The sequence below is a fragment of the Elgaria multicarinata genome, chromosome 1, assembly GCF_023053635.1.
Source record: "Elgaria multicarinata webbii isolate HBS135686 ecotype San Diego chromosome 1, rElgMul1.1.pri, whole genome shotgun sequence".
NCBI classification, from domain to species: domain Eukaryota; kingdom Metazoa; phylum Chordata; class Lepidosauria; order Squamata; family Anguidae; genus Elgaria; species Elgaria multicarinata.
In genome coordinates this window covers 68,973,003-68,988,437 of record NC_086171.1, presented here as the reverse complement: position 1 = coordinate 68,988,437, position 15,435 = coordinate 68,973,003, and the positions used below count along the sequence as shown (strand labels likewise).

The window sequence follows — 15,435 nt, the reverse complement described above, 5'->3', positions numbered from 1 at the left end:
AGCTCATAAAGCCCACGGACACATACCCCTTTCTTCTCATCCATGTGGGAACAAATGATGTCGCCAAGCAGAGCTACAAAGAAATCATTTCAGACTTTGAAGTTCTGGGAAGGAAACTGAAGAACTTTGGGGCCCAGGTAGTTTTCTCATCCATCCTCCCGGTTCTTGGAAGAGGATTAGAAAGGGAAAGAAAAATACTCCGGATGAACGACTGGCTTCGAAAGTGGTGCCGTCGTGAGAGTTTTGGATTCTGGGACCACGGGCTACGCTACTTGGAACATGGACTGCTGGCAAGGGATGGGTTGCACCTCACAAGGGCTGGAAAGAATGAGTTTGGCCACAGCATGAAGAACTTCATCAGGAGGGCTTTAAACTGAATCTTGTGGGGGTGGGAGACGTAAATTTTGAGGCAACAATGGATGAAGGCCAATGCACCACAGTACAGAGAACAGCTCCAACAGAGTCCCAAAATAGTGTCTGCAACAAGGTAGGAACAAAGCCAGACTATAAAACACATGGTCTTCGATGTCTATATACTAATGCCCAGAGCATGGGAAACAAACAGAATGAACTTGAACTCTTATTACATGAAGGCAAATACGACTTGATAGGTATAACTGAAACTTGGTGGGATGACTCCCATGACTGGAATATAGCAATTGAAGGATATAACTTGTTCAAAAAGAACAGAAGAAATAGAAAGGGAGGTGGAGTTGCACTATATGTTAAAAATACCTATCCCTGCACAGAAATACAGGCGGATGAGATTGGGAGCCCCGTCGAGAGCGTCTGGATTAAAATAAATGGGGCTAGGAATAAAAAGAATATGATAATCGGAGTCTACTACCGACCACCCAATCAAGGAGAAGACGAGGACGAAACTTTTGAGAAACAAATTGCCAGTGTTTCAAGGAAGTGTGATGTAGTAGTGATGGGGGACTTCAATTACCCTGATATCTGTTGGGAGACCATTACTGCCAAAAGCGGCCCTTCCAAGAAATTCCTGACATGTATGGGTGATAACTTTCTCCTACAGAAAGTGGTGGAAGGAACTAGAGGGTCAGCAATCCTTGACTTGTTATTGACCAATAGGGATGACTTAGTGGATAAAGTGGCAGTTACGGGAACTCTGGGGGAAAGTGACCACGTCATACTTGAATTCTTGATTATGAAGGAGACAAAAGTCGAGCGTAGCCATACACGTACTCTGGATTTTAGGAAAGCTGATTTTAATAAACTCAGAACTATAATAAGTAAGGTCCCGTGGCAAGGGAGCCTAAAAAGAAAAGGAGTGCAGGATGGGTGGGAGTATCTAAAAAATGAAATTTTAAAGGCACAGTTACAAACAATTCCAACAAGGAGAAAAGATAGAAGACAACAGAGGAAACCAATGTGGCTCCACAAAAAGCTTATTGATGAACTGAAAACAAAAAGGGATACATATAGGAAGTGGAAGGAAGGCCAGGCTACAAAAGAAGAGTACAGACAAGTGGCGCAGAAGTGCCGAAATGGCGTCAGGAAGGCTAAAGCTGTGAATGAGCTGAGATTAGCGAGGGATGCTAAAAGCAATAAAAAGGCTTTCTTCAGATACGTGAGTAGTAAAAGACAGAGGAAAGAAATGGTGGTTCAACTGCTTAATGAGGATGGCAAATTGATAACAGACGACAAACAAAAGGCTGAAGTGCTCAATTCCTACTTTGCCTCGGTCTTCTCCCAAAAGCGGATCTATGACCCCCCTGGAAAAAGTGAAGCAGAAGTTGAGGGGGCAGGATTGCAGTTTGAGATTGATAAACAAATGGTCAAAGAACACCTAATTTCCTTGAATGAGTTCAAATCCCCAGGGCCCGATGAACTGCATCCAAGAGTAATGAAGGAGCTAGCGGAAGAACTCTCAGAACCTTTGTCTATTATCTTTGCAAAATCATGGAAGACGGGTGAGGTGCCGGACGACTGGAGGAGGGCTAACGTTGTCCCTATCTTCAAAAAGGGCAAAAAGGAGGAACCTGGGAACTACAGACCAGTCAGCCTGACATCCATCCCTGGGAAAATTCTGGAGCAGATTATAAAGAAGTCAATCTGTAAACACTTTGAAATCAATGCAGTGATTACTAGAAGCCAACATGGATTTGTCAGGAACAAATCCTGTCAGACTAATTTGATCTCATTTTTTGATAGGATAACCTCCCTTGTGGACTGTGGGAATGCTGTGGATGTCATATATCTTGACTTCAGCAAAGCTTTTGACAAAGTACCACATGACATTCTGATTAACAAACTAGCTAAAAGTGGGCTAGATGGAACAACTATTAGGTGGATCCACAGTTGGCTACAGAATCGGACTCAAAGAGTACTTATCAATGGAACCTTCTCAAACTGGGGAGAGGCAACGAGTGGGGTGCCGCAGGGCTCAGTCCTGGGCCCAGTGCTCTTCAACATTTTTATTAATGATTTGGACGAGGAGGTGCAGGGAACGCTGATCAAATTTGCAGATGACACCAAATTGGGTGGGATAGCTAATACCCTGGAAGACAGAAACAAACTTCAAAGTGATCTTGATAGGCTGGAGTGCTGGGCTGAAAACAAAAGAATGAAATTTAATAGGGATAAATGCCAAGTTCTACATTTAGGGAATAAAAACCAAATGCACAGTTACAAGATGGGGGACACTTGGCTCAGCAATACTACAAATGAGAAAGATCTTGGAATTGTTGTAGATCACAAGCTGAATATGAGCCAACAGTGCGATATGGCTGCAAGAAAGGCAAATGCTATTTTGGGCTGCATTAATAGAAGTATAGCTTCCAAATCACGTGAGGTACTGGTTCCTCTCTATTCGGCCCTGGTTAGGCCTCATCTAGAGTATTGTGTCCAGTTCTGGGCTCCACAATTCAAGAAGGACGCAGATAAGCTGGAGCGTGTTCAGAAGAGGGCAACCAGGATGATCAGAGGTCTAGAAACAAAGCCCTATGAAGAGAGACTGAAAGAACTGGGCATGTTTAGCCTGGAGAAGAGAAGATTGAGGGGAGACATGATAGCACTCTTCAAATACTTAAAAGGTTGTCACACAGAGGAGGGCCAGGATCTCTTCTCGATTCTCCCAGAGTGCAGGACACGGAATAACGGGCTCAAGTTAAAGGAAGCCAGATTCCGGCTGGACATCAGGAAAAACTTCCTGACTGTTAGAGCAGTGCGACAGTGGAATCAGCTACCTAGGGAGGTTGTGGGCTCTCCCACACTAGAGGCATTCAAGAGGCAGCTGGACAACCATCTGTCAGGGATGCTTTAGGGTGGATTCCTGCATTGAGCAGGGGGTTGGACTCGATGGCCTTGTAGGCCCCTTCCAACTCTGCTATTCTATGATTCTATGATTCTCAATCATCCCAGAGTGCAGGACATGAAATAATGGGCTCAAGTTACAGGAAGCCAGATTCCGGCTGGACATCAGGAAAAACTTCCTGACTGTTAGAGCAGTATGACAATGGAACCAATGACCTAGGGAGGTTGTGGGCTCTCCCGCACTAGAAGCCTTCAAGAGGCAGCTGGACAGACATCTTTCAAGTATGCTTTAAGGTGGATTCCTGCATTGAGCAGGGGGTTGGACTCGATGGCCTTATAGGCCCCTTCCAACTCTACTATTCTATGATTCTATGATTCTATGAAAACAATAGTCTCAATACCTTATTAATTCAGTAAACCACATGTTTTCAGAATTTCAGCAACCCCTGCTTATGCTTAAAGGAGCTTTCTGGATTGTGGCTTTGGACTTTATTTTGGGGAAGATATATGAAATATGGAGAAATTAATAGCTAATACAAGAAGCGAGAAGTGCCTGAGCTAATTTTTGCATGTGAAAGAGTGGAAATGCAGTGGGTATTAGAGAGGTTTAGGTTGTAGTTGTGCTACCTTTCTTTTTTTCTGGAAGAATTGTTAAGAATTGATAGACAGAAGTTGTTTATCAAAAGCAAGATAGTTCAGGTGTCACAAAATTGTGTTGACTTGCTATTGGATATAGAGGAGATAATTCTGTTGGCCTAAGAATGGAGGCGCCGTCCCAAAGTTTCTCTTGTAAATCCATTGTGCTGAAAGTCACGTTTGTTTGATGGCTTTGGTCCAGGATAGCTGCTATTATGTCTGGAGAAACTAGGACAAATTTGCTCAAAAAGTCATGAATTAATGTAGCAGTAAATTGTCTTATTGGGAAGGTTGTTTAGAGGTAGATAAGTTTTTACTTCTAAAACAAACAAAAAATCTTTTTGTATCTCACTTTATAAGCAGTGAGCTATTGTGCACAGTTCTGTTCTCTTGCTATTCACTTACCCGAAAATGGTGGAGTGAATTGCCGACCTTCTGTTAAATCATTATTATTATTATTATTATTATTTATTTATATAGCACCATCAATGTACATGGTGCTGTACAGATAACACAGTACATAGCAAGACCCTGCCGCATAGGCTTACAATCTAATAAGTTGTAGTTAACAATAAAGAGGGAAGGAGAATGCAAACAGGCACAGGGAAGTGTAAACAGGCACCGGGTAGGGTAAAGCTAATAGTATAGAGTCAGAACAAACTCAATATTTGAAGGCTATAGGGAAAAGAAAAGTTTTTAGCTGAGTTTTAAAAGCAGTGATTGAGTTTGTAGTTCTCAAGTGTTCTGGAAGAGCGTTCCAGGCGTAAGGGGCAGCAGAAGAAAAAGGACGAAGCCGAGTAAGGGAAGTGGAGGTCCTTGGGCAGGCGAGAAGCATGGCATCAGAGGAGCGGAGAGCCCGGTCGGGGCGATAGTGTGAGATGAGAGAGGAGAGATAGGGAGGAGCTAGACCGTGAAGAGCCTTGAAGGTCAGCAGGAGAAGTTTATATTGGATTCTGGAGTGAATTGGAAGCCAATGAAGAGATTTCAGAAGTGGAGTGACATGGTCAGAGCGGCGGGCCAGGAAGATGATCTTAGCGGCAGAGTGGTGGACAGAGACCAGCGGACTGATGTGAGACGAAGGAAGGCCAGAGAGAAGAAGGTTGCAGTAGTCCAGCCGAGAGATAACCAGAGCGTGAACGAGAGTCTTGGCAGAAGAGACAGACAAAAATGGTCGAATCCTGGCAATATTATATAGGAAGAAACGACAGGATTTAGCTGCAGCCTCGATGTGAGGAGTAAAGGAGAGCGAGGAGTCAAATATAAAGCCAAGACTACGAGCTTCCTTGACCGGAGTAAGCGTGACATCGTTGACAGTAAGAGAGAATGAGAGGTGAGGAGAAGGTTTAGGAGGAAAAACAAGCAATTCAGTCTTTGCCATGTTAAGTTTCAAACGACGATGAAGCAGCCAGGCTGAGATATCTGAAAGACATGCTGAGATACGATCGTGAACATCTGGAGAAAGTTCCGGAGATGAAAGATATAATTGTGTATCATCGGCATACAGGTGATATTGGAGGCCGTGAGATTGAATAAGCTTGCCCAAGGGCAGCATGTATAGAGAGAACAACAACGGGCCAAGCACCGAGCCTTGCGGAACCCCAACTGAAAGGGGAAAAGAGGAGGACGAGCTGCCGTTAGCCGACACGCTGAAAGAGCGACCCTCTAGATAGGAGGCGAACCAGTTATAGACAGAGCCACAGAGTCCAAGGTCATGGAGGGAATCTAAGAGAAGATCGTGATCAACCGTGTCAAAGGCTGCGGTTAGATCAAGGAGAATAAGAATGGAATAATGGCCTTTAGACTTGGCAGTAAGGAGATCATTGGTGGTTTACCAATGGTTTACCAAGGAAATCATAAATGGTTTACATTATGAGCTACTTCCATGGAAGTCAGTGCAGAAGCCAGATAGTGAAGACAGGCAGATAGGTTCCGGGTCTTTATTGTAATTGCAGTAACTAAAACAACTATAGTAGTATCATGGAAGAAATTCTTCAAACTTTCTAATGCAGCAGGTTACAAATATTGCATTAGCATGGTCATTTCCATAACTCTAAAAAGAAGCTGGGAAATACAAATGCATAAAACAACAGATCACGGCTTGTTATATGCAACATGCATCCAGGTAATTTATGGATCCATGGTTTTATTAATCCATCTGGACTGATGATTGTTTTATTGTATGACTACAAGTATGCAAAGCATTTGGATTTGTTAAAATGCTATGTTATGAGTAATTTGTTTTGGGACAGGCAAAACACATGTGCTATATTTTTGTCCAAAATCCGGTAAGAGATAGATTTTCAAATTACTGCCATATGTGTACAGGACTTGCTTTGAACAATAAAGTTATTATAGATACCAGAATAATTTGTTTCAGTTGAGTTTCGTCAGTATAAAATGTTACTCTAGCTTTATATTTATTTTACTATTTTGAGGTAGTTTTTTTTTAAAAGTGCTTTTAAAAAGTAATTGAAACTGCACATTGCTTGAAATGTGTTAAAGTAATAGTGTTCATAGTTGTACAGACAAATACAGTAGCTCCTGGAAAATACTCTAAAAAATTTAAACCCACTTCACAATTGTAGCCCTCAAGCAACTTGCTCTCTAGTGCTACCACTGAAACTCTTCTCAGGTGAGTCATTTGAGAATTGTAGAAAGCTGTCTGGGTGTCAGGTGTTACATAAGATAAATGAATATATCATGATTCAATTGCTGCCACCCTCTTGTTCTTATGAATGCATGGGAAAATTATCAGGACGGAAATCTTTCAGGTTTTCATGGAGTTCTGTATACTTAAATTTTAAATATGAAACACCATAGATTTTAGGACTCAGAGGAAACATAAATTTTTCAGTTGCAATCCTGCATACAGTACGGCTACTTAAATCCCAACAAAATTAAATGGGGTTTAAGCTGTCTAAGTGTGCACAGGATTCCAGCATTTATACCTAACTAGAGCAAAGGCAAAACCATTGCATTTTATATCCTTTTGCTTAAAACAGCCTATATTTCTTAAAACCAAAACAACCATAAAGGAGTTATTGGCAGAAAGAATAGATGACCAAGAATGGGGAAATTGTAAGTCTGCCTTCTTGGTCCCAATCTTCAACGGGCCTTCAATATGCTATTAAATTTGTATAGAGCATTTATGGACATAATACCAAATCTGAAGACTTGCTGCATGAGCACACAAATACTTAGTTTGCAGCCTCTTGGCCCCTAAGCCAGTGCAAGATTATGATTTGGTTCAGTCATAACACTAACTCGTGATGGGTTAATTAAGCTATGGTGGCTTAATTAACCCATCATACGTTATTGTGTTGTCTGGTGGGAGTTTTTAACCCACAATGGCTTATTTGGCACAGTCTACAGAATGGGTTATTTAACCCATTGTGGGTTAATGTATTGTGTAGTAGTCACTGTGAGTTATTTCATCTGACTACAAGGCTCTGTGGCAAGAGTGGTCCAAACAGCTGCTGCTCTGCTCTTTGCTGGCATACTGCTTAGGAATACCTTAAAATGACCAAGCCACAGTGTAAAGGAGGCAGAGTATGACGTTTGGTCCCAATTCTGCAAAGCCCCAAGGTGTTATAGGCATCTCCCCCTCTTTGGTGCACCTGGGATTTTTGCTGCTTTCCGAGTTAGGGTGCTGGGTTTTCATAGTGCATTGGGTGCCTCCTTAGAGGAGGCTGCCTTTGAGGTTTGGTCCTGATCCTGCAAAGCCCCAAGGTTTTCCAACAATTGCCCCCTTTCTGGCGCACTCGGGATTTTTACTCCTCTGGAGTAAATGCACAGGGTTTTGTTGATGGATTGGGTGCCTCTCAACTAGGAGAGGCTTGGTGTGGAGTTTGGTCCCAGTTCTGTGAACCCTTAAGGTTTTCTAGACACTTCACCTTTTTGGAGCACTCAGAGTTCTCCCTCCTTGGTCAGTGATCGTGCAGGGGGTTGATGGTAAATTGGATGCCTCCTTTGTGGGGAAGGCTGTGTATTAAGTTTTGTCCCCCTGCAAACAGAAGTGAAACAGCGCCACTGCTCAGGCAGGACTGCAGCAGGACAGGGTGTGGGGGTTGAGTCAAATTACACACAGTAGCTTAATAAACTACCCAGAGTAGCTTATTAGTCTGCTTGTGTGGTGGGGGAGCTTATTTAAAAAATAAACTATTGTGACTAGCTTATTAACCCATCATGGGCTATCGTGACATCCGAACGCAGCTTATAGATAGCTCAGCATAACTATTATGTTATTGTAATGGTTCAAATGAACATGCTGGTGCAGATATTTGACTTCTCAAAATTAGTTGCGTGTGTTGCATATACCTAAACGAGGGATCTAGCTAACCAAGAGCCCAATTAAACATCCTATGCAAGCACGCACATTAAATTCCTGATGGCTGCTGCTTCTAGAAAAAAGCAACATTGGGAAAGGGCAATTTTCAGCATATTAGTAGTGGGGGAGGGGTGCTTATCCTTCACCTACCCACCAATATGTGTTGCAATCCCCCCCCCCCACATGCACATATATATGTACACAGAACTATTTCTTCCTCTTGCAGGTTCCAGATTTATATTTACTGTCATATATGACAACCAGTCTCTTTGAAGCAACCTGTAGAAAGTCACCAAAAAGTTTGCCTGAATAGCAAAAGTCATAATGGAAACCTGGGGCTGGGAGAGATTGCTCACGTATAAAACGTAATGTTAAAACCATCTCATGGTTCGTTTCATAGCAATGGATCTGTTTTAAACAGATTTGGGAATACAAATATTACAATTCCGTTGCATTTTGGTAGTTTCTTAATTGTATGTCGTGTTAATAACTTTTTAGTATTGCATTGATTGATTTAAGTTTCATAAATCAGACATAGGTTGGATCTAGACTTAGTTATACTTAAAATAAACTCACTGAAATTAACGAGACTAAATTCCCATTGAATTCAGTGGGACTACTCTAAGTATGACTAAGTCTGTATCAGATACAGTAGAAATAGACTTACCAACATTTCCTTTGTAGATTGGGAAATGTTTAACAGAGGTATAGTATAACAAAGGGTTTGCATTAATGTCTTATATTATTGCACTATGATACTATTCAGCTTTGTTTTTTAATGCAGAAATTTGAAAGGCGTGATTGTCACACTGAGTGATAGTGGCCATCTACAATGTTCCTACCTTGGTACTGATCCTTCCTTATTTCAAGCTCCTAAAGTTGAAGCTAGGGATATAAATTATGAAGAATATGATGCAGAAATGAATAAACTTCAGAAAATCATTAAAGAAGCCAGAAAAATCAAAGGTACATTTTCCTTGTTATTGACATTACATCAATTTGTCTGGTCTTGTCTCTGTTAAATTCTAGCCATCAAATTTATATTTAATTTTTCATTATTCAATGAAGTACAAAAATGTATAGCATATTGTTTGCTGAAAAATATATGAAATTATCAGTGAACATTTGTTAGTATGTAATTTTAATTGAAAGAATGGGAAAAAAACAAATTTATTTTAAGGTGTACTCAGCCAGTTTTCATCTTTAATACTAGAATATAACTGAAGGGGTAGCACTTGGATTAAATTATGCAAATATATCCATTTTAAAGTTTTCATTAAATTTCAGTTATTAAAAAATTAATGTGTCTGTAGTAAACAACATAGAAATTATAATAAAAAGGAATCAAATGAATATTTAATAATAGTAAACCCATAATATCAAAATACAAGAGTATACATTTCAATCGGTTTTATGTTTCAGTTTCAAACAGTCAATAAACAGGCATTTCTTGATAGAGGGAAACTCATTCATGTGCAGAAATGGGATGGAAAAGAGACCTTGCTAGTGTGAGAACGAAAGCATGAAAAACCTTTACATCTATCCCTAAAGGTGGCCTAAAATAACTTTAAATGAATAAAACATCAATTTTGACTTTGGTGATAGGTAGTGTAATCTGCACTCATATCCACTATAAAGCAGAACAAGCCTCCACCTGCTTTCTACCATGAGGCATCCAATTCTAAACTCATTGAAAAATTGCCTGCATGGTGTTTTCCCTCCAGAGTTTTTGTATAGTTGTTGCACCTTGCTTGGCTCTCTATTATGGCAATGTTTTTGCTATAGCAATTCTGTCAACAATTCACAATTGTGACTTAGACCTGTGAAACGTTTTCACAGTGTGTATTTTGTTCCTATCTGTTTGGTGTTGTATTGTACCTTTATTTTATTTATTTATTTATTTATTTACTTACTGCATTTATATACCGCCCCATAGCCGAAGCTGTCTGGGCAGTTTACAAAAGTTAGAAACAGTAAACATTAAAAACAAGTATGCAAAATTTAAAAACATAAGAAGCATAAAAAACAAAAATATTCTTGTGAAAAACAGCTATCTTGATCCAGAAGAACAAGGGCAGAGAGAAGGAAACCTTTTCTCCTGCTCTGCTCATGCTTCCTTGCCCAATGTAGCTAAGGATACTATGCAAAAGACAGCCTTTTGTCCTCATCTCTCTTGCTGGATCTAAATTGGATGTGCATCAAGGTGTGAATCAAATACGGTCTAAACATTATGCTGCTTTTATTAAATGCACACCCAGATGTGCATCTCCATTTATTTATTTATTTATTACATTTCTATACTGCCCAATAGCCGAAGCTCTCTGGGCGGTTCACAAAAATTAAAACCATCATAAAAACAACCAACAGGTTAAAAACACAAATACAAAATACAGTAGAAAAAGCACAACCAGGATAAAACCACGCAGCAAAATTGATATGTTAAAATACAGAGTTAAAACAGTATAATTTAAATTTAAGTTAAAATTAAGTGTTAAAATACTGAGTGAATAAAAAGGTCTTCAGCTGGCGACAAAAGGAGTACAGTGTAGGCGCCAGGCGGACCTCTCTGGGGAGCTCGTTCCACAACCGGGGTGCCACAGCGGAGAAAGCCCTCCTCCTAGTAGCCACCTGCCTCACGGAGAAGGGCCCCTGAAGATGATCTTAAGGTCCGGGCAGGTACATATGGGAGGAGGCGTTCCTTCAAATAACCTGGCCCCAAACTGTTTAGGGCTTTAAATGTCAATACCAGCACTTTGAATCGGGCCCGGACCTGGACTTCATCTCCATTGAAACCCTATCGGTACTTGGATGTGCATCTAATTTACCCCCTTTCCTTAAACTGCATGGGAACATTCTTGTAGTTTAAAACAAGGCTAGGGAAACTCCGTCCTATGGGCTGGCCTGCCAGCTTCTACCCCAAGCCCCTCCTCTCACAGCAGGAAAAGCTCTTATGTTCAGTCAGCTGGTGATTGGAGATAAGAGCTTTCCCCTCCAGGCGAGAGTGGGAAGGGGCTGGGAAAGAAGCCTGCAGAGACTGCCCCTGCTTGATTCGAGTAGATATGCAAAATCTTGGTACTTTTAAAAGGGCTGCTGAGTAATTCAATCCTTATTTTTACTGGATTCTTCTGCATGCATAGTACTTGCTCTACTATTGAGCTATGCCCCCCATACTTTCTGGTTTGGTTTGTAAATATGCCCTCTCGAAGGAGGTTGGACAGTAACTGCCAAACATTCATATTAAATAGAGAGTACTGACAAAGAATTATTTTGTTATGCTAGCAATATATACCCATCATATTGCCTCTCTGCTTCTGCTCTTTCTTACTTTACTTGGCTTTTTCAGCATATAGGTCTGGCTATAGGACCGAGAGATCCTTGGCACAGTACTTATCAGTGGGCACCCTCCTACATGCCTCTTTTTCCCACCTGTTGATACAGATAAATATGCTACGTTTAGCTTGTTGTATGTGAAGCACTGTGTTGAAGATTGAAATATTCACAACAAATGCCAACATGTAATTGTTTTGGATGAGGCACACTAAGGTTAATTATAGTGGTGGTATGGCCATGTTATATTAGGGCAAAACCTTAATTTTGAGGTTTCAGATGTCAGTAATGTGTAATATTAAATTGTCATGTCATCCAGATTGGCATGCGTATTTTATGGGTGTTGAGTGAATTCACAAAGCGTGGGCATGCATTTGCGGACAGAAGCTCAGCAAGAGGCTCTATTTTCAGATTACGATCACTAAAGAGATAAGGCAGAAAATATGAAAGGAGTTGTTACTATCAGAGAGACACCCCATCATATTCATTTGTCTCCTTGGCGAAGTATTCACCAGAGAATTGAAAATATGTATCCTGAGCCAGCCTCTATGAATCTCAATATCATGTCATAGGCTGTTTTGAAATAATTGATTAAATTAATCACTTATTTCTTGCAGATATCTTGCCTAAATCTGAAAAAAATGAGGATTTTGTACTTGCTGTGACCATCTTGCCTGCTCTGGATTCAGTGTCTGTACGTAAACTTGAACACTGACATTAAATTTATAACAATGGCCAGGATCCAAAGACCTGGTCAAGGACTTTGTTATGTTAAGAGGGATTTACTTCCCCCCCTTTGAATAGTGGACCCCCAAGCCATCTCAGAAACTGTATTAAAAATTGTCCTCTTCGTTACAAAACTTTCTTGCCAAATTGTTGGAGGACTGATATTTGGGAAATATTAGACAAAGCTTCTCATGGAACTAGTTGTGTTGTCCTTGGGATCTTAGCTGATATTCAGACTGGTTCAGTTCTATTGTTTATAACCCTAGGTCATCACAATATAACAGAGAAAATATCAAGAATATTACAAAAGTAAACAACTGTAAAATTAAACATAGACACACAACACAACAACCCATCATGGGTAACAGGCCACAGTGGGTTGCTGGGTCATGCAAATCCAGACTGCTTCCTGCAGGGTGGCTTATTCATAGGCAACAAACCACCCTGACAACTCATGAGCTGTTCTTGGTGTTGATCAACCCATGATGGGTTGACATGTTGTCCAAACTAGAAATCCCTGCCACTCTTCTTGAATGATCTCACCATGAACGAGTGATAGCCTCTCCAATGGTGCCAAGCAACATTTTGGAGGGGATGTCACTCAATTACCAAATCCTTAAAGAAAAAAAGTTTGATATTTATGCATATAGGGACGATTTTTCCACCCAGCCCTGGGAATGTGCCCAAATATCTTTGTAATTTTTTTTTATTGGTTGGGGTTGCACAGTTGTACAATTCCGGCTGTCCTACAGTGATTGCTATGCAATAAATTTGATAAACAGGTGATTATACAACACATATAGTGCAAATTCACTCTAAATCTAAGTATTTAAAATGAAAAGTCAATCATGCCTTCAGAAAGACATGATGCACCAGTCCACTGTGAAATCTCCTAGTTGTGAAGTCCAGATGTGGACTCTATGATCCCTAAATTGCTCCTTAACTCACTATGAACACATAGTATTATATATATGCACATGGAATTGGTAGACAAACAGCAGTGCCAATTGCCATGTGCTTTTAGAGTAGAATTGTTCACTAATATTGAAGAAAAGCTTATAAATGTAGCATTTGTATTGAACTTTCAGCCGTATCAGTATAAATCTTAATACTACTGTGTTATTGAATATTTCCTCAATGCTTAAACTTAATAAATTATACAGGAAATCAGCATGTTTATTTGATCTTATGCAAACACTGCCAATATCTGTTTAATGTTGTTACATCTAACAATGCAAGGACGCTGTGCTTGATCTATTTATCTTGCATATTTGACCCTCTGAAGCTAGTATACTGCACATAACTATTCTGCTTTGCTAAGTTACTGTGATATGCAATTGACATTTCTTCATTTTAAAATCTGTGCTCAAAGTAAATGTAATCATTTTAAAACAGAAATCTAAACTTTTCCTGGTATAGCAATGCAAAATTTGCACAACGATGGGAGAATGAGTGAGATCCTGTTTTGCTTATGACTCTGCTTCATTGATATTGCTAGCAGGGTTCTCAGTTGATGAATGATGACAGCCTAAACCACAGTCAAAAGAAACTGGCTCCCTATAATAAATTGTATTTACACACCACCCAGCACAAGTTTATTTGATGCCAGCTGCTGCCTGCTCCAGAAGCTCAACCCAACTTCCTGTTCCCACCAAGAGTTATCAGTCAAATGTTAATCCACCACTGCTTGCCTCCAGCTGTCTGTGAACATTGGCTCAATTCAGACATCATGTCAAGCCATGGTTTGTGCTCAACCATACTCAATTATACAATAGACAAACTCTGGTTCAGAGCTGCTGGTTTTGTTTTCTGCCCATTCAGCACTTGCCTTCATAAATTCAGCCCAGTATGATAATCTAGATATCACGCCACACCACAGATAAGCTTCTTTAACCATAGTCTGGAATGATGCCTGAATTGAACCATTGATTGTGTTCTTTCATACTATAATTCCTATGCTAAATTATTCTTAGAAATCAGTAGACCTGTTGGCATGCTTTTCTGAGAACTCACCCTGTTGTTAACAAATGTCTTTTAATACTTTGGCTTGGTTCACATGTTGCAACAATCCAAGTTGTGTATTTTTTTTTTTAAAAAAAACACCTCTATGTTGTTGTGAATGAGCAAGCATGCTGTTGCGTACTGCTTAATTGTTCCTGCTGCAAAGCAGGGAAATAACCCGTGGTTCATTGTTAGGTTATTTCTCAGTTTGTCAGGGAAGAGACAAAGAAGAGTTGCTGGTTTAACGTTATGGTAAACAACCCAGGGATGGAGTGTCTCTGGATTGTTAAACTGCTCCTGATTGCAGCACAAGGAATTTGTCAGCATGATCCAGCATGCTTGCTTGTTCACAACAACCTAGAGTTTAAATAAGGTAATACCCACTCAGGCTAAATAAGCTAGGAACTGTTCTTCATGGTCTCTGTGCGTTACACATATGGGCTCTGCACTTGTGTGGAGCCTGAATTTGGGAAACTTCTGTAGCTGAGGAATGTTTTGGCAGGAACCCTCCCCCACTGTTGTACTGCGCATGTCCCAGTGGATTCCCGCCTGTTCCCTCAGTTCTCTTTTGACTGGCTAGCGAGTTGCCTCAACGTGAACTTCGTCCATGATTTTTCACCTTGTAGTTAGGGTTTACTGAATTTATTGTTCATTTACTTACCTTTCTTTCATTTTTTATACTTCATTCTTTCTTCATCTTAAAAAAAAAAAAAGAATAGTTAGTTAGTACTTCGTTGTCTGTGGCCGCTGTTGCTCATGGCCCTAAAGGCTCCATTCTGCAAATGTACATGCTTTTGATTGGAGTTAACATGTTCCAGTTCAGAATCTTCCCTTTTGGATTGGCAACAGCTCCAGGAGTTTTTACAAAGTGCATGGTGGTTGTGTGCGCATATCTCCGGATCCAGGTTGTTGAAATCTACCCACATCTGGATGACTGGCTCATTGTCGCTTCTTCCAAGAGTTCACTGAACTCTGCCGTCTGCCTCGTCTTCAACCTTGAGAAGAGTTTTGGGACTGCTATCTACCTACACAACTAATCCAGTTTATAGGCACAGTGTTAAACTCGAACACGCCTTAGGCATACTTATCTCAGGATCGATCTCGCAGAAAGGCATTCAAGAGGCAGCTGGGCAACCATCTCT

At 40.5% G+C, this 15,435-nt stretch overlaps 1 protein-coding gene across 5 annotated transcripts in view; it reads left to right on the top strand.

Annotated features, from left to right (window-relative positions):
- Positions 1-15,435, top strand: part of BBS9 (Bardet-Biedl syndrome 9) — a 315,221-nt gene that overhangs the window by 42,947 nt on the left and 256,839 nt on the right. For all 5 annotated transcript variants that reach the window (XM_063129782.1, XM_063129769.1, XM_063129775.1 and 2 more), the window contains exons 10-11: positions 9,024-9,205; positions 12,184-12,260. In XM_063129782.1, coding sequence (XP_062985852.1) covers positions 9,024-9,205; positions 12,184-12,260 — 259 coding nt within the window. The remainder of the gene's footprint in view (positions 1-9,023; positions 9,206-12,183; positions 12,261-15,435) is intronic.